A 25311-nucleotide genomic window follows, 5' to 3' on the forward strand; every position below is an offset into this window, starting at 1 on the left:
ATACTTTCACGAGCCTGTCCTGTACCTCCAAGAGATGCTTCCTCCAGTTCATGTTGGACTCGGAACACTGGCCTACCCTTTGGCATAACCTCAGCCCTTGAGTGTTTACAAAGGTGATGCTAGTGGTTGTGGCCCATCTTCGCAGGTTTGGGGTACATGTATTCCTGTACCCCGGTGACTGGCTCCTGAAGGCGCTGTCAGTCACCAACCACTTACAGACAGACAACAGTTGCCCTCTGTCATCCCTCTGGTTTCCAGTCAATGAGCTTGAATCCTACCTTCAGCCAATGCAAATGATTTCCCTCTGTAGTGGCCTTCTGGACATGTGTGTTCACAGCATATCCACCCATGCAGCGAGTCCGAGACATTCAGCTTATGCTTCTTATGTTTGAGGCACACTCTTGTGTTCTGGCTCAGACAGCTCTGAAGCCTCTTGGCCTTATTCATCCTGTTGGTCTCAGCCCTGTTGGCACAAGTAGACCCTGCAGTGGGCACAGCACTGGGTCTGCCTTTGGGGTGACCTCTATATTTCAGAAGAGGCAACCCGGGACCTTCAATGGTGACTGTCAGACAAAAGTATGACCAGCGGCAGGTCCTTCTCCCGACCCTACCCAGGCCTCACAGTAGTTACAGATGCATTGTATCTGGGCTCACAGGTGACGTCATTTGGGAGAGATGGTGATCAGAGGCCTCTGGTCCCCAGCGGAGCAGAGAACCATGTCGACCTGCTGGAGCTTTGTACCATTGGATCTGATGGCCTTCATCCTGTCTGTCAAGAGGATGCTAAATCAGGTCTTGATGGAACATAGCAGCCATGTGGTACTGCAACAAGCTGGGCAGTGTGTGCAAGGCCGGACTGGCCATACCGGGCATCAGGTGTTTCCCTGGGAGGCTGGAGGGGCCGGTTTTGTAGTAGTGCATCAGTTTTAAAAGCACCCCCTGCAGAGTTCTTTCCATGTCCAGCAGTTCTCAAGCAACAATAAAAGTATCAAAATAATGTACCTGCTGGAGAGAGATTGGAGTTTTGTCTCGTGGCAGTTTTATCTAAGGTAGTGCAGAGGGTTAGTATGCCTGCTGCAAAGAACATGTACCATGCAGATCACAGAACAGTATGTTATGTGTATAGCTCAGTGGGTTACTGTTGTGTTATAGATATCCTTTTGTTACTTGTGCATTTCATAAATGCTCCGACACCCTGCACTGGTATGAGAGGCGCTATAAAACAAATGTAGTACATGTGAGAGAGAGGCTATGAAGGGATGAGGGGCACTGTTGGGGGGTGATAGTGAGGGGTGCATTGAAGAACCCCAACAAAGACTGTCCAATCCTGGTGCACTGTAAGGTCATCATTTGCTGTGCTTTAAAAATGAATGCAATTCAATATATGATGAAAATGTGTCGTAGAATGCACCATTCGTGTAATTTTCCCCATTTTTTTCTTGGGGGAACCCCCCCCCCCCCTGCAGTGGTCAAGCTCGCTTGCTGGGGTCGTTCGCTATGCACCGCAGGGGGCTGGTCTGTTATCATTGGCCAGGGCTGCTTTTACTTCTCAGTCCGGCCCTCTAACTGCCTGTGTCTGAGCCTGTAACCTACGGTTCATATGTTCTTAATCCAGAAAGGACCAATTTAGTCTTCGAGGGCTGAAAAAACAGGCAGTCATGAGAGCAATTTTTTAATACCTAAAAAAAACACAGTTTGAAGCAAAAACTCTGTTCAGCCGCGCAGCGCCATATTAATATTCAAGATCTCAGCTCCGCTCCTCACCTGTTCCAACCCCGCCCCCCTCATCTTTCACGGCTGGGCATCCCCGCTGCGGTCCTCTCCTCTCCGTCCCATCTGTTCACCCCTCCCTCGCCATCACAGCCCTCCCCTCTCCGCCCACCTCATCTCTCCATCTCTCCCCGACACTGCCAGCCGACAGACTCCATTTTCTCCCTGGTAAGCGGGATTTTATTTTTTATTCTCTGCGTGCGGTTGGGAGGGTGGGAATGAATTTCGGGCTCAGAAAAGAATATCTTGGACGATTTAATCCTAACAAAATATTCTATAGCCGCAGCACCCGCCAGCTCACATTTGTGCTGCCACCAGTCTTTTTTTTGCATTCCCTTATAATCGAATTATTAAACTGAAATTCGCGTGAGAAATACGTCTAGCCTGGCGAGAAAAACGCAGTGGGTTGGGGGTTTACTGTAAAAATGTCCCTGCTGCCTCCCGGTGACAGGTTCCTGTGTCAGCCCTTTTCTTGACTCGGTTTAATAATATAGAACGGGGATATTGTGTGATCATAACATCTGAGTTTAACCCTTAAAAGAATTCAGCCTGTGACGTGTGTTTCTTTTCTAGATAACGATATGTGTATTGAAAATTGATCAGTTATCCATACTTTCAACGTTATTTAAAAAAAAAAAAACCTCATAAATAATAAATGTCCCATCCAGTTGGAGCTGAGGTAACGCTAGACAACCGGTTTAATCGAGTGTATAGTAAGTGGTTCCGGTGGAAAATCAGCCAATCCGAGAGAGCGTGACGTCACGCGGTCCAGGTGATGGGCAGTGTGTATTTCATAGGAAAAGTACCACAGCTGCTGTTTGCCATGGCAACAAGGTGATGCAGCAGCCAAGCGGGTCAGGTGTTTGTGGAGGGGACGGCGAGGTGGGGACAGCTGTGAAGCTAGAAAGCGTGCAACCTGCTGATCCCAGTTTAAAACCCGGTTTGGGGAAAATTTACGTCTCATCCTTCCGATGCTATGGCATGGTTACTTTTGTTACGATTAATAACGACACCAAGAGACAACCCCGTTGCAGACGGCTAGCACACGCGGGTCCTCTAGAACATGATGATTAATTGTATTGTTAGGAACATTATTTTTAGACATTTTTATTAATGTTTTACTTTTTAAACTCAGTGTGTTAAATGCGTTAATGTTCCAGGGTCACTAAAACCATGTCTCTTGATTGAGAATGTCTTTCTAGAATGTCTTTGGTGCAACCCTTGCTCTGCTAGCTACCTTGTAGTCCAGGAAGGGTTTATTAGTTTCCTTCCTTCCTATGAGAAAGCCAGGACTTGGGGGAATGCGAAATTCGCGTAATTTCCCTGTGCGTAATTACACCACGTTTTGGGAAATTTATGCAAAATGCAAATCTGGCATTTAGCACGGTACTGAGTTTAGCACGTAATGCACCTTTGCTTCAATTTTGGCTACGAGGGCACATATTGTGCCAACTTAGAAATAGCGAAAAGAACACAAGTGTTGTGTAGCACAACCACTCATGTTCTATCCATGTGTGTTGTTGCCGTGCTGCTGCAACATGATTTTCACCCAAACAGACTTGAAGTTGAGCAACGTGGCATATTTTCAGGAATTCCACACAACGCAAAATGCCAGAAATTATGTGAGTTTACACCAGTGTGATGAAAGTTTCGCCCAGGACTAGCTAGGACACCTCAGTGCAGATGTTCAGCCGAGATCACAGACTCCATGCATGCTCTTGAATCATGCTAGGTGTAGGGCCAGTGCTACATGAAGGCCACTGTGGATACTTGCCTTATAGCAACTCCTTAAATCGCCACAAGAGGGCGCCAGATGGAAACAAACTGCCACAGAATTGTTTATTTTTTTATTTTGCTAGGGTCAGGACCTCACAAACATCAGCATATAATTTTCTCTGGAGCTCTGAATATTGTTACACTGGAACTGGGGAACGAGTTAGTGGAGGAAATTCCTACCTAATTGAAAATCTACACATTAGGAAGCAATCGGACTGGAACTTGGCCCGGTGAATATTAGATTTAAGGGCTACCTAGAACAACTTCTTCAATGTGCTGCGTGAATGATAAAGATTCAATGAAGTTCTTCTATTTTCGGTTCTGTGAAACAGAAGGAAGTTCTGGTTTTAGGTACAAATAAAGGCTGATATTTCACATAATCCAGAGCCGGATATGATACAGAGCAAGACGCCGGAGAGGGGTTCTTTGAAGGCTTTCGATGCATGATGTTGGTCAAATTTGGTCAAGATATCGCAAAGTAATGCAACTTTAGAACAACACGAATAGTTACACCTTCTGTAAGTTAACAATGAAGAAGTTTTGTCTCTCCTCTTAAAACAGGAACATCTCCCACTTCTCCCCAAATAGCGTGCATTTGGAATTTGGAGTACCATTCTATGATACAGTTGCAAACTTTATCACAAATCGGCACTCTTGATACTAACCCCACAGAGCAGTGCGCATGTTCACCATCTTTTCAATTTAAGCATGGGCCTCTTCAAGGCATTGTTGCGTGCGCATGTTATTGCATGCGCATGCACAAAAACGAACTCTGAAATAAATTGCACTCTAACAATCCTACGGGCATTCTAGCAACCCTCCGTATATTTTGTCTTTATTTATAGACACAGATACACAGTCTAATATAAATGAACCCGTAAGGCGAATGGCCTGCTGAGCAAACAAACCGTTTTAAGCCACATTTTAATTCTTTTTCTTCAGAGCTTATAAACTAGGTTTATTGAGGGCACGTATCAACATTAAGGGTATATACACTGTTGTTGTTTACAGACAATACTTTGAGTCATATATCCCGCGGCTTCCTGAAGAAGGCAACATGCCGAAACGCGCGTAGAGAATACCATAGCCCTTCAGAATTCTGCCTTTTGGCCACAAATATGTACATCACCTGTTACCACTAGTACATTGAAACATTTTGTTCAACTTTGTATTATTGTTGATTAAACATTTTGTATTCTCACTATATATTGATAATGAGAAGGATGGGAATGGATGCATGTATGTATTAGCATGAGTATGTCTGATTGTAACATATGTCACTTATATAATGTATATATTTGTATTGCTAATTATTGACCTTCAAGACACAGCGATATTGTTCTTCATCAATTAAATGGATATTCTTATTTTTGGTACCATCAGCCAATCTTGCTGTGTTATTCTTTGTGCCCTCCATCAGATTTTACATATACTTGCCTAAGATACATTTTGAAACAAAACGTTATGTGTTACTTAAAAATGGGAGACTTGCAACCTGCAGCAAAATTTCATAGCATCTTTTTGGGAATTAAAAAAAACAAACATTGGCATAGCCAATAGGTCTCGCCTTTGGAACCTTATAAGTGTTTAGCCATGCAACAGTTGCATAACTAAATACTTATAAGGTCCCAAAAGCGAGACCTATTGGCTGTGCCCAGCGGCCGTGCGGCCGCGAAAGGAAAGTGATCGCAATTGCGATCAAACATCAAAGCGGCCGCCAAAGTGAAAGTAATGGCGGTCAAGCGCGGCGTGCGCGCCCGCGCACATGCACTGTAGCTCTAGGCTGGCCTGGTAGCACTTTTTGGAGCCCTTTCAATAAGTCTCGCCAGATCAGCGCATGCGCTGGGTCAGGCGAGACCTAAAAATACAGTTCTAATGCTTCAGCAATCGCTACCAAAGACCACAAGCACTGGAAAATCCATTACGTTTGGTTTTGGCTGACAGCCTTTTGGCTAGTCAATGCATGTTTTGTTTTGTCATGCTTTTTTGCAAAACCTTATTGTTGGGGAAGCTGCCAGGCTCTCACCAGTTGCAGAAAAAAAGAATCGACTAAAACCCAAAATACTTTTCTGGTCTCAAAAAGCACACATTGCTATAGTAGTTTGAAGGGAACTAATTTGTGTGTGGATCTGCTCCTTTTGAAAGTACAGAATGACTTCACTCACAGAGAAGTCAGTCGATGGTCAAATTACGCTCTATGCTGTAGTGGGTAGAAGAAAAATATGAATGACACAGCAACAGACCAATAGATGATGAGGGCTGGTTGAAGGTTGTATGATTGAACTCCGAGTGCATTTAGAATACAGTCACTACCCTGACTGTGACATTATCGTGTGTTACTCGACTTGTCTTAGGGGGCGCTGGACTTTGGAAAAGTATAATTTACTATTCCAACGTCCAGTATACGCAACAGTAGGGAAGGTGTTGGACTTAAAAATCCAACATCAGTCCAACAATGCCCCCCCTAAAGCAAGTCGCTGTAACGACTTGCAGGTTAAAGTAATGCGTGGTAACTTTGCAATCGGGTTAGTGACTGCGTTGTAAAGGCAGGTCGTTGTTGTGACTGTGGGGTAAAGGATGTTTCCCCTGGTGGAAGGCCCATGTAAGTAAGTTTATTATGCAAAAAGAACAATTGATGGACAGAATGCTGCACAATGTAAACATTCACCCCAGCACAGAGATCTAGGCCTAAATCCATCGTTTGTTTTGCTCCCCATGCCATTTCAGATCAGACCAAGCCATAGGCAAATCAGTCTTGATCCTGTTCCCCATGGGAACAGTCCAGCTTGTACTGCCAGGCCAGGTCCTCCCTGGACTGTAAACAAGCATCCTGGGACCGGTTTCGGGGCATCACACCTCATCAGCCAGGCTAGCTGGGGTTGAGTGTCTGAAAGGTTTCAGCACTCCGTCCATCATCTCCTTGTGTTTGCTTTGTTCACCCTAAATTAGCAGGGTATGCCAGACGTGGGTCCCTTGCTCACTTTGCTACTGAATTCAAGCTAGCCTGGCTGAGTTGGGGTATTACCCCGAAACCGGCCCGAGTATGCTTGTTTCCAGTCGAGGGAAGATCTGGCTTGGCAGTTCGGACAGGACTGTTCCCTAAAGGAACAGGGTCGAGACTGATTTGCATATGGCTGGGTGTGAACTAGGGTGGCTAAGTGAGCTAAAGAACGATGATGGATTCAACCCAGAGCTGTGACTTGGGGTGAGTGTCTGAAAAGTGTCAGCGCTCCGTCCATCATCTCCTTGTGTTTAATAAGTGTATTATGCCTGAATGGTTAGTAAACTCATTAGGTCTTGGCTAATAGCAGACCTAATAAACAAAATACCATTAAGATGTGTGTTTATCTTCAGACATTATTCAGCTGGTTGTAAAGTCTTGGGCTCCTCTTCAGCACACGTTACTAGTGTCCGCAGGGTGCCTTATGCATGTAACTGGGGCAGTGGTGGAATCTGAGAGCTGGTGGCCATCACCCTGACACGCTTATGAATCCTACTCATTCCAGAAAGAAGGCTACTGCTTTTTTGGCAACTCCATGGCCTATAGATTAACTGCTTTTCTGCAATCTGTGGGTTTTAACATCTACGCTGTAGCTCTGAGCAGGAGGAGAATTACCTGCAACCCTCTGAGGGGTGAGCCTCACAGCGGCATCTGAAGTTACGAACTGATGCTGTGTTAGTGAAGTTAAGGCTGGCCACAGTGATCAAAGCTCACTCTTTTAGTGTGTGTTGTCTCTTATTTCAACTAGCTCAGAAGCCACCCAATCATTTCTTTTGATCTGGATCCCGTTGCCATATGCATGGCTACTGGAATTATGCGATTTTGCTGCCTCAGCGTTTTTCGCATAGTTATGAACTTGCCACATTTGCCACTTAATCCACTTTCTGCTGCATAATTTGCAGTTGTTAACAAATAATGTGTTTCTAACCCAATGGATCAAAAGTTACTAAAAATGCAGCAACATGTTGCAGCGCAGTGAAAGACCCTTCCCAGAGATTGACTGGTCACTTTTCAATAGCTTATTGCCTTATTTAAGTGTTAAACTGCTACTAATGAAGTGAAACCTTTTCTGAAACAGTGTTAACATGAGTGTAAATGACAAAATAAGTAATCTGTCACAAAACATGACGCATTACATGTCATAGTTTGACTTTTCTTGCCGCATAATGTAGTCAACTTTGTGACAACATTTGGACCTTTCCTGCTGCTTAATTCCAGTTACCCCGGCCATACGATTTTTCTATGATGTCATTGTCCAGTTCAAAGAAGATTACCATCATCCTGTGAACTCAGTGTGCTCATTAGTAGTTCTGTACCTTGCAAACTCTCACTTGTATTCAGTGAGTCAATCAGCATTTGGAAAGCACAACACTGTCACCCCTTGGGGTATCTGGGCGCTGTATCTCTGTCGAAGAGCCAGGTCCTGAGTCTCTTTCTGAAGTCTGCCAGCGAGGGGGCTCTACGGAACTGGAGGGGAGGTAGTTCCAGGTTTTAAGTCTCTTTCTGAAGTCTGCCACTGAAGGGGCTGTACAGAGCTGGAGGGGAGGTCTTTCCAGGTCTTGGCAGCGATGTAGGAGAAGGAGCGGCCACCATTGTGTCAGAATGTTGGCGTTTAGACTCTGACATGACATACAAGGGGTAACGGGATTCCACTGTTGCCCAGTTCCTTAATTAACGGATAACATTACCCTGAAATTAGGTATTTACCCATTGCGTTAAAATTCTTCCTAATCCAAGTTTTGAACTTTGAAATGAGGCATAACATGCAGAAACCGTATGTAACACTCTGACTTCCCCATGTTTTGTCTGTTACTTTTTCCTGATAAAGCTCCCAAGGTTTCACCTGCTGAAATCTGTCAGGAGAAAACACAACTCAGAAATCTGATTGGATCGGACTCCCAGCTCGTAATCAGGGCCTTTGCGCGACAGTTACTACCGGGTGAAAATGTAGGGCCCGATTCACAGAACTAACTTAAGACAAAATCCTAAACTTACTACCATTTTGTTATTCACAGAAGGCACTTACTCATTTTGGTATTCACAGAAGGCACTTACTCATTTTGGTATTCACAGAAGGCACTTACTCATTTCGGTATTCACAGAAGTTAGGAGTCCTAACTTTAGGACTCCTAAATGCCTTCTGTGAATACCGAAAGTCTTAAAATTAGGATTTTTCTTAGTTTAGTAGTAGTAAAGTTAGGAGTCCTAACTTTAGGACTCCTAAACTGAGAAAAATCCTAATTTTAAGACTTTCGGTATTCACAGAAGGCATTTCGGAGTCCTAAAGTTAGGACTCCTAACTTTACTACTACTAAACTGAGAAAAAGCCTAATTTTAAGACTTTACGTATTCACGGAAGGCAGTTAGGAGTCCTAAAGTTAGGAGTCCTAACTTTACTACTCCTAAACTGAGAAAAATCCTAACTTTAAGACTTTCGGTATTCACAGAAGGCACTTAGGAGTCCTAAAGTTAGGACTCCTAACTTCTGTGAATACCGAAGTGAGTAAGTGCCTTCTGTGAATACGAAAATGGTAGTAAGTTTAGGATTTTGTCTTAAGTTAGTTCTGTGAATCGGGCCCGTAGTGCCTGGGCTAACACTGGAGCGAGCACAGTTTGACTCCAATTAGGTGCCAGTGTTAATTTGAATTTACACTACTATCCTTGTCTCCACATCCCTCTAAAACTACAGCAATCTCATTAGTAGTACCAGATGCAGCATTATTAACTTATATTTGTATATATACAGAAGTTGCTATCACCGATTTTGCAGCTAAAATGATGTAAATAGCCAGTGTTTCTATAGGTGCGTCGCTTTGGGTGGGGGAGTGTTCAAGGTGAGACACCCCGCAAATATATGCGTTCTTGTCTTGGTAGTTGGATCTGGGGCCCATAGTTGAGGCTGCTGTGTCTGTGTTGGTTTTTCTCGTATTTCTCATTTCGCTGAGAGGTTTTAAATTATTCATGTATTGAATCGGGAACTTAATTACGTAATGATCGGTTGAACAAAAAAAAAAAAAGAGTAAATCTTCTCCCATATGAGTACTCTTTCTATGAGTGCAAAGATACTACTTTATGGAATTGGGAGTAGTAAATCTGGAAAGCTGTGCCAGTCGCAAGTTTCTACGCACACTACTGGCAATCAAACACCCAAAATGTGATGGGGCAAATGCTTGATAATAGTCTAACCACTGCAAATCACTCTGGTTAACAGTCCAACCCATTGTTTTCCGCCCACTGTACCACTTTAGTCAAGTTAGGGACATTTGTATAGCGCACACATTACTCCAAGAGTCTCATGGCGCTAAACAGAAGAAAGAACGCTTTAGACAGAATCCCCATGCTAGCTCCCCCTAGCTTCTGCGACCTCGCTCCAGCCTTTAGCTGGTATGGTCTGTACACGCTGTCTCAGTATTGTGGTAACTCTGGTTTTACTGTAATTGTTTTAATTATTTTCACTGTTGCTGTACCTGCCTTCCTGTGTTCCATCTTTGTTCACTGACGCTCCTCCCGTTCGCCTTCCTGCGGTTTGGTTCCCTGCCCTCCCCTCCCGCTGCCAGCTGACCTAGGACCTACTTATGGAGGCCACAGCGCAGCTCCAGTAGCAGGTCACCATGCCAGTTTCCCCTGCTGCTGCAACCCGGCTCCACCTATAGTTGGTTTGCTGTGTATATGCTGTCTTAGTACTGTGTTAGCTATGATTTTACCGTAATTGTTGTAATTATTTTCACTGTTGTAATTATTTTCACTGTTGCTGTATCTGCCTTCCAGTTTTCTTTTTTTGTTCACCGCCGCTCGGCTCGGTCACCTTTCTGCCATTTTGCTCATTGCCCTTTCCCCTCCCGCTTCCCGCTGCTAGCTGAGTCCCGCCCACTGCCTCGGCCCTACTTATTGAGGCAGCAGCGCGGATGTGCAGCAGGCAGACTGCCGAAACGCCAAAGGCAAGCCTGTCTGTTCCCATCTGTGCCTGGACCGTGCCCAGAACCCTGGCTCTTCCACCTCGCGCAGCTACACTGCCACAGACTTCAGAGCCCTGGATCCCAGACGCATCGACAACAACTACTGCTGCCACACATTTCCATGCACCACCAGAGGACCATTCTCCTGCCAGCACTGCCACTTCACCTGCAGCGCTGAAGCAACCAACAGCACTGGAGACACCGCAAACACAACTGCATTCTCCACGCCGACCGAGACCGTAACGGCACAACTCCAGCGCGTTCTGCTCAATGCACAGCGGTTGGCAAACATGCCACGGAGATCTGGGCAGTGATCTAATCCCTCAACCCCGACGTCATATTCCGAAACAGTGACCTAGCTGAACCCTGCCTCCTAGCTGGACATCACCATCACCACCCAAAGGCTTCATAATACACACTGTGACCGAACCAACAAACAAGGAAAAGGAATTGCCATCATCTATAAGGACACCATCTGCTGCATGTCCTCCCCAGATGACTCAAACCAATAATGGAGCAGCTCAACTTCCAAATCCACGCAGATAGAAAAAGCACCATCAGAGGCACCCTTACCCACAGACCACCAGGGCCACGTCCTAGCTTCTGCAATGCCATCCCTGACCTCATCGCCCTAATCACCATCAACTCCGAGCACTACATCTTACTTGGGGATCTTAACTTCCACCTCGACGACCCCAGTGACACCAACACAACCGACCTCCTGAAAAGCATGAGCAGCATTGGCTTCAAGCAACTTGTCACTGACCCATCCCACATCATAGGACACACGCTTGACCCCAATTTCACATCCAATTACAGATTCAAGTACAGCCACATGGCACAGTTCATCTGGACCGACCACTACAGCGTACACTTCACCATCTCAGGACCTACCAACACTGGCCCTATGCCCCCTGCTCCACACACAGAAATTGGAAAAAGATATCAGAAGACCTGTGGAACAACACCCTCAACTCCCTCCTCCCAGACATAACATCCAACCCAGAACACTCTGTAAAGAATTTCTTCCAATGGATCTCAGAATGCGCTGACATAATCACCCCCACCAAGCCAGTCAAATCAAAAGGACCTTCCAATAGAGCCAGCTGGTTCACTGTGGAGCTGAAACCCACCACAAGCAACTGCTGGCAACTAGAAAGGAAGTGGCGCACCAGCAAAGACACAGGAGACCATACCACCTTCAAGGCAGCACTCAACCTGTACCACCACCTCCTAAAAGAAACAATGAAGAATGCACTAGCAGACCACATAGAAGCCAGCACAAACTGCAGCAAATAGCTCTTCACCTTTGTGAAGGAGTTCTCCAACTCCGCAGCCACCGGTCATGACATCAACCCCTCACAAGAGCTATGTGACACCCTGGCGGACTTCTTCCACGACAAGTTCTCAGTCATCTACGAAAACCTCATACCCCAACCCCCTGCCGCTGACAGCATCAACCTGCTCACACCCACAAACACAAACCTGAACACCTGCTTTCCCACTGGGACCCTCTTACAACCCAAGCCACAATCTCCATAATGAACTCTGTGCAATTTGGAGCACCCACGAACCCCTGTCCCCACCGCGTCTTCAACCTCAGGAGCAAGATGATTGGTGATGAGCTCAAGAAAGTCCTGAATATCTCCCATCACCTCAGCCTCCTTCCCTGAGGACTGGAAACACGCTGACAAAAGGGCCCTCCTGAAGAATCCATCCATCGACCCAGCAGAATCAAAGAACTACCGGCCGTCCAGCGAAGGATCTTGAGAAGGCAATCAACCAGCATCTCACCAAACACCTGGAACACAACAATCTCCTGGACCCCTGGATTCTGAGCCAACAACAGCACTGAGACAGCTCTGATCACAGCCATCTATGACATTAGGGATCTCCTAGACCGCGGCGAATCAGCAGCCTTCATCCTCCTGTCAGCTGCCTCCTACATCGCCTTCCATCACATCTTGATCAACAGACTCCACCACATCCAGGGAGATGCTCTCAAATGGATCACCTCTCACCTCACCGGAAGAATCCAGAGAATCCGCCTCCCACGGTTCACCTCGGAACCCAAGAAGATCATCTGCGCCATCCCCCAAGGAGAGTCCCTCAGCCCCACCCTCTTCAACACATACATGGCCTTCTTGGTCAACACCGTCAGATCGCATGGACTCAACATCATCTCCTACGCCAACGACATCCAGCTCATCCTCTCGGTAGAGGACCCCTCCACCATCAGAGCCAACTTCCATAGATGTATGATGAACGTCACCGACTGGATGAAGGACAACTGTCTCAAGCTCAACATGGACAAGATTGAAGTCCTCATCTATGGAAACAACACCTTGCCATGGAATGACGCATGATGGCCTGGTGAATTCGACCTATCCCCTGCCCCGACAGACCACATCCGCAATCTCAGCATCATCCTCGACAGCAAGCCATCCATGAAGAAACAGGTAAACACAGTGTCAGCCGCCTGCTTCTACACTCTACGCATGCTCTGCAAGATCTTCAGGTGGCTCCCTGCCAACACCAGAAAGATCATCATGCAAGCCCTCGTCACCAGCAGATTGGACTATGGGAACACACTGTACATAGGAATTACTGCATGCCTCCTGAAGAGACTACAGAAAATACAAAACTCAGCGGCAAGACTCATCTCCGACCTCCCCAGATGGACCCACATCACACTCCACCTCAAGAAGCTACACTGGCTCCTGATCCAGAAGAGATGCCAGTTCAAGATGTTGACCCACACTTACAAAGTCCTGCACAAAGAAGAACCAAAATACATCCACGAACGCATGATCTTCCACCAACCAACCAGACACCTATAATCTGCCTCTCTCTTCCTCGCAGACACCCCGCAGACCGACCCGGCCAACAACGGTGGCCGCTGTTTCTTACATCTGGCAGCCAAAGCTTGGAACAACTTTTCCCTGCACCTCAGGACCGCCTCATCGTTCCAACAATTCAGCAAAGGACTCGAGACCTGGCTGCTCGAATGAACAGATCACCATGAAGCAGCTCGCAACTCCAGCACCTTGAGACCCTCACAGGTGGTTTGTCGCACTTTATCAATGATTGATTGATTGATTAACCTAATACTAATCAGTACTGACTCTGTTTCTCATGGGAACAGTCCATCCCAAACCCTGGTTATCTCACCCCCTCCACCATGCAGTCCAACTCTTTTTTAGTTTGGAAATGTGAGATTCACACCCCTCAAATTTCACTGACTAAGCTACTCTCCTGTGTTTCTGTTACTCAATTCAATGATACACATTTTTATTAAACTCAAAGAAAGGTGGTGCCGGTTCTGCTGGGACTTGAACCTGTGGCCAGTGAATAGTGCACAGATACTTGAAGGAGGGCCCTCAAAATCTAGAGCTGTTAATGAGTGTTTGCAGAGGTATTCATACTTTCAGCGGTATTCATACTTGCAGCAGTAGTAGGCCTATGTATCTGTGAGCATAGGCCCTCAGGGTGAGTGAGAATTATACATTTGCATCCTGCCTCATCACAAGCTGTAGTGCCACACATGTTTCCCCACACCAAACACAACATAAAATTACGCATGTTATGTACATCTGGGCTCTAAGAGCCAGTTTACAAGCTGCTGGGAGGAGCCATGTTGTGGGTACCTCTGATACTGTCATATTATTTGCTGTTTCTATTCCGATTCATGCCTGTTTGCCATCCTTCCAGGTGGAAACCATGGGACCTCCGATTCTGCAGAGTGCGGCCATTTTGATGGTCCTTGGATCAGCGCTGTGTTCATCTCACAGTCCCCGGACTCCAGACCGCGTGTCGGAAGCTGATATTCAACATCTGCTCCATGGCGTTATGGAACAGCTGGGAATTGCCAGGCCCCGCGTGGAGTACCCCGCACACCAAGCCATGAACCTGGTGGGACCCCAGAGCATTGAAGGTATGGGCTGCCAATGGGTGTTTGTGTGGTTTTGCATTTTTAACTTCTTTTTTTTCACAAACTTGGATGAAGTCAAACTATAGCCCTTATCCACTCCTAATAGTAACCTACTAAATATGCAATTACAGTAGATTGACCCTGTGTCTTTGTGTCAGCTTGACACTGAACTTTATGTGTCGGTGCTGTTACTCAAAGTGCCGCAGGGGTGAGCAGGTTTTTGCACCTATTTTTTGTGCCTCCTACTAATTTTGGTATTATAGAAGGGGGCAAAAGACACTTGTCCCTTCTGTACTATGGACTGGACTGGTAGTCATTTTTTTTGCCTGCGCGTCCATAAGTGGTCGTTCCTTCATTTCCCTGGGGGTATGACCTCATGCAAATGAAGGGAAAGTCTTTGATGTTGCCCCACGCCATATTACAGACACAGGAGCAATGACAAAGAAGGTGTTAGGAGGCGCACTGATTGTACACAAGAAGGAGGTGGTACATAGTCAGTGCATCTCCTAGAGCTACCCCTGGCAGAGGCACATGGGGGACTGATGGACCCCACAGACATCCCCCCGCAGGCAGGTGCAGTCACATACAGGATATCCCTGCCCCTCCTGATGGACCCTCCAGACATCCCCCCGCAGGCAGGTGCAGTCACATACAGGATATCCCTGCCCCCTCCTAAAACTGAATCTGGATCTGCCGGATGAAGCCAGTGCTCTGCCTTTCACTGGTGCACTCTCTTCAATGCAGGTGTGATCTCTCAGAGTGTGCTGAGGTTTGTGCATTTTCTTTGTGATTGGGCACTCTGAGTTTGCCGGAGCACATATAACAGAAAGGCGTGCTATGGAGTACATGTAGAAAGCTCACCCAATCAGTAATATGTCTATGGTCTTTACATTTGCAAACTATTACGGTCTAGCACACTACTCCAATTCGTTTATTTGAAACTAACATAAGCTACATGTCCCAGGAAGCCTAGAACTGGTAACGGGCTTTCTCAGAGCCTTATATATACTGTAACCAAGGGTTCTGGCTTTAGCTTATCTGTGAGTGCACGGGGAAGGGTGTGAAGGGAGGCTCAATTGAAACTGATCATCATAGGTCAGATGATGGCTGTTCATCATGTGGCTGCAGTTCCTCATTGGTCGGATTGGAGCAATCACAGCTGTTGGTTATGCTGTTTTTATGTAGTTCTGCCATTAACTAATCATTACTTTTTAAATAATTTTAGCTGAAATTTAGAGATCAAATGTCAATAAGGAGAGACTAGTAACAACGTGTTCAGAAGCATCTTAAAAAGGATTCTTCTGTGCAGGTTTGACAAAAGAAATCTTGTGGCCTCTGTTACAATCCCCTTGCAAAAGGACACAGTTAAACCATAAGGAGGTATTTGGAAAGGGATGATGCAGAAGGGAACAGCTCATCAGAGCTGTACAGGACATCTTCAAACTTCGCTCCATGCACAAAAATACATAACCAAAGCTGAATCTTACTAGTGTCTAAGCACAACCTCCTATGCCAACCTTTCGAGATCCGTTGCGTTCAATGCAGTCAGTCATTGCATTAACACCCAAATAATGCTACCTATCCGGACCCATTAGTAACCCATTGCCTTCAACAAAAGTTTGATTAACAAAATTGACACCATTAATTCCTAGACCTGAATGATCAAACAATACTTTCCAAGCTAAGGCTACCCAGCGTTCTACCAATGATTTCACCCGCTCATCCATACAAAGACATTCAGAAGATCGTCTCTTCACTAGAAGCAACCACCTACGAAGAGAAGATCGTTCCATCTTCTATGATTAAGTCCAGGTCACACCCATTCTAAACATTGGAAACACCATTGCCTGTCCACAGGCACTCCTCAACCCTGCTGAAGGCTGGCCCCGTATAACCACCCCTTAAAGACAAAGTTATACCCTGGCAACCTGTGCAACGACTGCTGTAGGAGAGTAGGATCTGCACTTATGTTGCCCCCACTTTTTTTCTGATGTTTACACAGGTTTCTGGCTATAGTCTGGCTGGGTCCCTGCTAATCAGGGCCCCAGCCTCTCTGTTCTCTCTAAACAACTTGGAGTGCATATTAGATGCACTCGTGATAGGATACTGTGGTACCTTATGAGCCCCTAGTATATAGTACCTTAGGTACCAAGGGCATCGGTACTTCACATGCCTACCTGGGGCTGAAGCATGTATTATGCCACCCCTGGGAAGCAGACTAAATCTGACACCACAGGCCTGCTACTGCAGCCTGGGTGAGGTAGTGTTAGCACTCCTCACTGAGGTAAAGGTTCCCTCTGCCTGAGCAGGGCCCCTCTGCAGCTCTCAGAGTCCATTCTCTGTGGCTGTTTGTGGATGCGGTTAAACCATATACTCTTAAGTGCATTATAACCTAGCGGTAAATGCTAACTTTGGGATGGCTGCATCAAAACATGTCATGTTTGGTGTCAAACGCCTTGGAATCATACCCCCACACCAGTAACTGGTGTGGAAGTATGATCCCACCCTTCTAGAGGGATAGACATGTACCTACTGTGGAAACACTGTAGAATCCTGAAAGAGCCCTGGCATCACAAAATGGATGCCACCTGCACAGACACCGGGCTGCCCTCCTGCTGCTGACCGAAACACGCAGTGGAGGAGGCCCAACAATAGGCATCCTGTCACAGGGAGGTGTAACCACCTTCCAGACAGGATTTAGTGTATTGGGGCTGGGAGGGTGCACTCTTAGAGTGCTTTGAAGTCCTGCACTGGGGGAGCAGTAGGCTCCTCTGTGCATATGCTAGCTCAAACCGGTTCAGGGGCTACCAGCACCTGCTCTGGTGTGAAACTGGACAAAGGGAAGTGGGTGTAACCACCCACTCCCCTGACCCTCCCATAGGAGTGGTCATAGAGCTAGTCCCTCCCTTTCCTTTTGTATAAGATAGGGAAACCTTGCCATGGCAAACTAGATATCCCTGGATGACGCTTTGGAAGAAGAATCCTGGACCTTCGATGTTCCACTACCTTTGGAAGACTGAAGAATCTCCTTTGGAGTCAAGGAGTGACTCCCCTGCTTGGCAGGCACCAAAACTTTGAATCAACGGTCGCAAACTTTCCCGCTCCCGCCGGAGTTCGAAGTCCCTGCAGCCCCGGAAGTGGATTTTCTGACTTCACGACGGCCATTGTGAGTCCCCAGCAAACCTGAGGCGAGTGGACCCCACAAGTGACGAGGAACAGCAATACCCGGGTACCGTGCACTATTGTTGAGTGCAACCCCTTCACGACGTTCTATGAACTTGTGCATTGGACCACGTATGGTCCAAGCCTCCAGCAGGATTTCCACCGAGAATCAGTGGCCTACCTCATCCCGAGTGACCGTGGGCTCCTGTGAAGTGAATCCTCCCGAGGCGTCTTTGCGATCCCTTGCCGGTTGGCTTGGGGGTCCCCTAAAGAATTTTTCATCAAACCAAAGGGCTCCCCTGATTGCTCCAGGCCTGCCCTGACTTACCCTTGCTGGGTGAGTCCCTCAGACCTTGCTGGTCTGCACTGCTGACTTTCTTCACTTTCCACAAGACTTGCTGTTGCCAAGGCTTGTTGACTTTAATCCGGTTGCTGACACCTCAGTAAGCTGCATACTTTGTTGGACACTCCGAATCCAGCTCCTGTTTGTCGTCGACACCTCCTGGACCTCATGGCTGAAGAGTCAAGACACCCGTGATCACCTGAAATCACCCGACTTCTGTGGGCATCCAGCTTCCTGGCCCCGGGTCAGCCTTGGATTCCACCGGACACTTCTCCTGTCTTCACAAGCAGCAAGTCTTCTTTGGCTCCCATTGAAAACAACGCAGCGACCTGACACCAAAAGACACCTATGCACCCGGCTTCCCTGGGTGAGATAACTCGAATACTCCGGTGCTCCTGTGTGTGTTGGCTCTAGAACTACTTACCCTGTAAGTGACTTGCTTGTACACTCTCCCAAAGTATCCTAAAACTTAAAAATTCCAACCGCGACTTGCTCCATTGAAGTCTATTGGGATCCGCGGCTGTGTTCTCACACTGCATGCGTCTCCCGTGGGTCATTTACTTACCTGCCTTGGGTGGATTAGTGAGGCCCCAGCGCTTCTGAAGACCTTAGGCCTCCTCCCTTCTCAAGTCGTTCTTCTTATACCTCTTTTTTAGTATATGGTCTGGTACGCCCCTAGGTCCCCAGCCATATAAGTGCTTAATTTGTTGTGAAACATTGATTTGTGCATATGTTCCTGACTTCTAATCTCATAAAGAGATTAGTAGAGTGTGTCTAGAAATAAATTCATATATATTTTATATATATACCTGTGTGGTGTCTTCTCATTTGGTAATTCAAGAGATTATAAGGTAAAACAAGCTGTTTTACATTCCTCTGAGACCTAGCCTGAAGGCTTCTCTCCACAGCTACCACTAGGATAGCTTTCTTTAAAAGGTTGTCTTAAACCTATCTACCATAAGAGTCGAATTGGACTGGTGCAAGGTGGCCACTATAACTAGTGACCAGCATATGCCAGGCCAACTTCTCACAACTGCCGTCTATCACTCCTCCCCCACTGTGAGAACATTTTAAAGCGGGACCTCCCATCCCTATTGCAAGTGGACATGCATCATTTCCTGAGGCAGGCCTGTCGCTCAGGCTTCAGACCCAGTCACCGCCTAGGAAATACGACCCTCATAGTTAGTGGTGAAGGCCCTTCAAATTTGGGGCAGCGGAGAACGTCTGTTCGCTCATCCTACTGGATATTTGAGCAATTGTTATATGTGTCTATCACTCACTCATTATGCCACTCATTATGCCCCCCCAAGTTTATTTGGTCTTGGATAAGTCCACATCTTCAAAGTTCTCCAATGCAGCCGTCTGCTACAGACTTGTGGTGTCCCCCAGGACTCTGTCTTGTCCCGGAGGTCTGCAAGCTCGATGCAGAGCCAACAGAAGTCAGAGCAGCAAATAAAGAGATGCCTCTTCACCTATAAGCCTGACTATCTGCAGATGTGCCAAAAAGCATTATCAGTCAAAGACAACCAACGCCTAGAACTGTACCTTTGTCAAATCATGGACACAAGCAACATATCTAAACTAAACTCCATAAAAATAAAATGTGCCTTCGCTAACTCCAGCTCCAACCCCATGGAACGCACGTAACTCTTAGCAACTCTCTCAGAAGGTTTCTCACTGAAATACTTCTTCAAATCCTTTGGCTTCTACAAATCACCCATCTCTCCAAACTCATATTTCCAACATGAAGCAGGCAGGTTGGTACCACTAGCCCAGCTTCCTATCAAAAATGTAAACAATATCTGTCAGAATCCAGTTTCTAGCCAAGCAATTATCCTCTCTGAAAAGTAAGAGTTAATCCCCCATTGTTAGGCTCCCCTGTTTGTTCAAACGATACAAGACACAGTCATCAATTGCCAACTGTGAAGCAAAATGTGACAACAAGTACGTGCCACCCAATGCAGCTTCCCCCCCTTCAAGCCAGCATCCTAGTCACCTGCTGCTCTATCATGTATGAAAGTAAGCTCACTGAAAAAGGCCAACGTACCTCGATGACCCACCGCCTCCCTCAGTACAAGGAGCCAAACTAGACCAAGACTTGAAACCACAGAGGAAGGTCTTCTCAGCCCATGTCCAATGCTCCAGATGACATTTCATCAGTAACCGGCTGCTTCTTACCACCTCCAGTTTAGGATAAACTTAATCCTGCCTCTGAAGGCTGCAGTAGCTTATTCAGATGAGCTGGTTCCTGGAACTCCCACAGCACAGTGGCTCTCTTCAGGTAAAGAACCATACCACTGGTCCCTTTAACCCATCATTATTGTAAACAATGAGTTGTCATAAAGTGTGCCTTGTTATCTCTGCTCTAAGTGCAATGTGCCACTGGTTTCCAAAACCAAGGCACCGTCTTTGGATACCCCAAAGACAAAGGAAAAATAGCAAGAATCATGAAGAGAAGTCATAAGGTCTGGTGGCTTTTCTAGGCAGATGCAGCTGACTTCTATGCATATATATTCATGTACATGTTATAGAGGGCGAATATAACTATGGATCAAAGGAGTGGGAGCCAGAGTTACAACTCAGTTTCTTCACAGTGAAGCTGAAGGTTCATGGGTGGTGAATCCTGCGGTGTGGAGATCTTGTGTTTTCTGATTTGTGGAAGAGCTGGCCAGCTCTGATGTTGACGGGATATATTTCCAGATCCTGAAAGCATAAAAGAAGAAGGCTTACTTTGTGGGTTTCTCTTTTTTTCTGTTTTTTTTTCTAACCTGGAGGTGTCCTGGTTTCTGTTTGACACTCTCCACCTAAGGTAGATCATTTCTATGCCAGGTATGGAGGGGTGCTGATCTTTGCTGCCTTGTCTGTGGTGCAGTTTTTTTAAAGATGATTCAGGTTTCATAGGTGGCCAGGGTGGTTCTATCAGGGTTGGAGTTTTATGCTCAAACATCTTTCAGGCATTCAAACAGACTTACTACTGCACTTAGGACGCCATTCATGGAAGCCAGTGTGGGGCCAGGGAGGCCATAACGCTGTTCATAATGGGAGGAAGCATATCCCCAAGTAAAGGGCCTAAACTTGTATGTTGATGTAAAGTACTCTTTCCGTCAATATGATGGTCCACTCCTTGGTGTAACAGCAGTGGGGATTACTCCGGCTACGCTGTGGTTACACCCCTCTGATTGCCCAACTGAGTAAGGGCCATCGGAGGTTGACCTGTAGGTCCACCAGCTTAATTTAGATGAGCCGACATACTGATCATTTTTCACTGCCCTTCACCACCAGGAAAACCCTATTAGTAAGGGGCAGCGAAAATGGCAAAATGCCCCTCTTGACATGGAAGATAACTCTAGTATCGAGGGGGGCAAAAACAAAATCCCGCTTTAGGGTTTTGTTTTTGAGGGGAAAAAACCCTGTAACTTTGCCTTACGGCTCCATCATGTTTGACGAAGCCGTATGGCAAAGTTACACAAAACCTCATTGTGCAAGGGTTCCTGTGTTGCATGCAGGATTGTTTTTGTGCAGAAAGAGACACCTTCCTGCACAAAAACAATCCTGGGAGGCACATTTCTCTATCTATATAGATATTTCTGCCTGTTACACCTCTCCTGGGAAGATATATCTTTTGGCTCATTCCCAGGTTTACCAGTTCTGGTAAATCTGGGAATTCATGAAAAAACATAGGAGTTGCATGGGAACACTCACGCAACACACATTGAACGCCTTACCTTTCCGTTTTACGCTGCATTCCCTTACTCTAGATTAATGGAGCCACTCAGGGCCACACAAAATGGCCTGCGTGGCTTAATAAATCTGACCTAAGGTTTGCGTCGCTCTTGCACCACGTTGCGTGGTGCAAGAGTGACGCAAACCAGCTCTTAAATAGGCCCATTGGTACCAAAGTAGAATGTCAGCTTCATTTTTAGGTCTCGCCTAGCGACGCAGCACATGCGCTGCCCGCATTGGCGAGATCTATTGTTGTCGGTTTCTTGGCCGAAGGGGGACAGGACATGTGCACGTGTGCAGAGGACAGAAGTTGCGTACGTGCATCTCCTGTCCGCGCTCACGACGTTTGAGCAGAACGCGCGCATAGCGCGCTTTCACTCTCATGGCGACAGCTTCTTTTTTTACTTGCGATGGGCAACAGCTTATCCGCCGTGCCCAGGGCTATAAACCACCAACCTTCCCTATATGCCACTGCATCCTGCGCGCGCACGTACGCATTCACAAAGTGCCCGTAAAATAACGCTAAGTGCACCTAGCGGATTCTTAGACAGTCTTACAATGATCAGCGTCAGCGGACTGAGACCCCTTCGGCTCCATATGAGGCACCTCTCTGTGGGAGCTGGCCTAGATCTAGGGTCTTAGCACAGGGGCTGATGCTGCTTGAAAGCAGCGACTCTTCAAGCGCAGACACTCAGACCAAGGTCTCCCATGCAGAGTCACGGCAAGCCCTTTGACACATGTGGGGCCCCTCACTTTCTGCAACTGAGGGCGCCTCGCACTGATGGCACCTCAAACACTGCCATGCCCCCAAGACACTCTCCTCTCCCTCTTTCAGGAAGTTCCTGTACCCCAGCCGTCACTATCTGCTGAACTGTGAAACCTACCCTCTCTGTCCCTATCTTTAACTATCTCTGTTATTTCGATGGATTATGCAACACCCCACCCCCGTTCCTTCACCCACTCCACTACCCATGCATACCTATCCCTGCCCCTGTCTTCCTATCACCCTCTCCACTCCCTTTACCTTCCTCCCTTCTCCATCCCTCTGTCACCCCGTCACTCTACCTCATTTCTTCTTCACCATATTACCTTTTTCATTTCCACCCATCAACTCTTTCTTGCCTTCCATGTCTTCCTCTAACCTCTCTATTAGCGCAACAATCTCTCCCTCTTTCCTCCAGTGCTCCTTCCTCTTCTACCCGTCCCATCCTTTTCTGTTCATCCCGTGCTGTTCTCTCTATCTCTCCTCCCAACCCACCCTTCCTACTCTCGTCCATCCCCAGACGTCTTATGCCTGCCTCCCTCACCCGTATCTCCCCTCACAATTTCTCAGAGCCATACCATGTCTCTGCATTAATTCTATACCCTTCGACCCTTATCTGGTCAGCCTTCACTGTCTCTCCATTCCTCCATCCTCTGCCCCTCACCCTCACCTGGTATCCCCGGTCCCTCTTGGTCCCTCCTGCAGCTGCACAATTAATGAAGCGGGGGGCGGCGTCTTTAAGAGAGACAGTGCCCGCTTGGGGCTGGCCTCGTAAGAGGAACGCCCACTGCATGCAGAGAGTTGGGGCTAACACGAGGAGGCGGGGTTTACCGAGAGCGACCCCTTTCAATAGGCTCGCATCATTCTGAGCAAGACAAGAGAACAGGCGCAAGGGCAGATGGTTAAGGACAGAAAAGGCGCAAGCCCAGCCTCCGTACCCCCAGATAAAAGTCTGGACAAGCCAGGAATAGGGCCAGTCACAGGGCTCTTTATTCCTAAATGGAACATAAGCAATTGGTGAGCCATTGAGGGAACCGTGGATGGGCCGAGGGCTCAAGGCGCAATCTTAGATTCTGTCAAGGACAGAAACATAGCACCGGTGACACGAGAAGAGACAGAATCTTAGACAGAACCAATAACAGGGCCAGAAAAAGGACCAGCGATAGGCTCAAGGCCAGGGACTGTGTCAGGACAGAACCCAAACAAGCATTGGCATAGCCAATAGGTCTCGCTTTTGGGACCTTATACGTTTTTAGCCATGCAGCACATTATCCTGGGTGCTGTGCCAACATAACGAAAGACAAATGTAGTTAAAATGTAAATCAACCGCGGACATTTTATTGCTTTACCACACATTTAGCATGTATTCCGCATGGTTAATAAGGGAAACTTTAGAACATGATTCCAATACATCAGGAAGCCACATAAACCACGCTTAGCCCATTGCAACTGCAAAAACCACTTCAATTTGCCCAGCACATTACCATTCCATTTGTGTGGCACTAGTGCTTTATGAGCAAGTATCAAGGTATGCAGTTCTTGTCGCCGCTTTACAGAACCATGCTCACACAATTACAACAAGCATTTACAATGCCATAGGTCTCGCATTTAAGCGAGTTTGAGCTATTGGCATTGTAAATGACAATGTATTTTATTTATGTTTTGGTTTTTAAAACATAAATAAAAGGCATTGTCATTTATAATGCCAATAGCTTAAACTCGCGTAAATGCGAGACCTATTGCATTGCAAATGCTTGTTGACATTTGCACTGGAGAGAAAGATAGGAAGGAGAGATGGAAAGAACAATGGCTGTGTGTGATCAAGCTGGTAAAGAGATTATTTTCCATTAGCGTGACCGATACGTCCGTATGTGCTTGTGAGGAATTTCCGACAGTCAGCGCAAAACTGTAACTGAATGTGTCTGTGGGCGGAAGGAGTCGGAGGTTCAACTGCCTTTATTGTGGGTGATTTTCAAGTGCCTGGAGGATGAGAACTTCATGGATGGAAGGGGACTGTATATTCATAAGTATAGGCTGAGATTTAGAAATTGTGGATTCTTTTTTTTTACCAAACCCCCCTGCGAGCAGAGTAGTGCTCAGAGAAGACAAGTCTCTTCTTTTACTTGTGGACGGTGATGTATCCAATGTCATTGCAAAGGCTTGCCAGCTAAGAGGGCCAAACTCAGGATGCACACCTTTAAAATCTCTAAAATGAACAACATTGACTGGACATATAATTTTACTGTGCCATCCTGTATCTGGATCAACACCTATTCCACCTTCTAGAAAAAGCCCTGACAGGTTACTCGAGCTAAAACTAGTCTTGGCTAACCACTTGCAGAGCAGCACTTTACAAACAAGCCCTGGAACACTAGTTGTAAACAATAATACTCACCGAGGATCTTGTGTCTACCACTTTGACCATGTCAGTCGCGTCACGCACACATTTCCACTTCAATATGAACAGGCCATCTATCACTGGCCACCAATAAGTGGTTTATGGCTTTTTCCCACAGTAATCATCATCATCGGCAATATCATCTAAAATGTTAATTTGCCCAAGAGCAGGCCAAAGTTTCCTTCTCTCTAAAGTTAACTTTTGCCCACTCCAAAATCTAGTTGTGAAATCGGTTACGCCACCTTATAACCTGCAGTTTGTGCGAAAGTCACTCTGAGCCCACATGCACTCATAGGAGTGGCGAGCAATGGTTTGTTTACCACATTAATCCTGCCAGTAATGAGCATTGATCTCATACCAGTCTGTGCCTGCATTTCAGAATGTTGTAGACAGAAATACTGGTACATAAATATTTTCCTAAATATCATACAGTGAACTATCACTGACAAGGACTAGCCATATGCATGAGCAAACATCCTATTTTAGCT

General features: G+C 46.6%; 1 protein-coding gene across 2 annotated transcripts in view; it reads left to right on the forward strand.

Moving 5' to 3' along the window:
- The first annotated feature begins 1782 nt into the window (after positions 1-1782).
- The window catches only part of SCG5 (secretogranin V), a 61946-nt gene continuing 38417 nt past the window's right edge, over positions 1783-25311 (forward strand). The window contains exons 1-2 of one of the 2 annotated variants that reach the window (XM_085628100.1): positions 1783-1938; positions 14215-14437. In XM_085628100.1, the coding sequence (XP_085484226.1) occupies positions 14224-14437 (214 nt within the window). In that variant the 5' untranslated portion in view covers positions 1783-1938; positions 14215-14223. The remainder of the gene's footprint in view (positions 1939-14214; positions 14438-25311) is intronic. The other variant, XM_085628099.1, reaches the window with a different exon arrangement.

The sequence above is a fragment of the Triturus cristatus genome, chromosome 9 (assembly GCF_964204655.1).
Source record: "Triturus cristatus chromosome 9, aTriCri1.1, whole genome shotgun sequence".
NCBI lineage: Eukaryota > Metazoa > Chordata > Amphibia > Caudata > Salamandridae > Triturus > Triturus cristatus.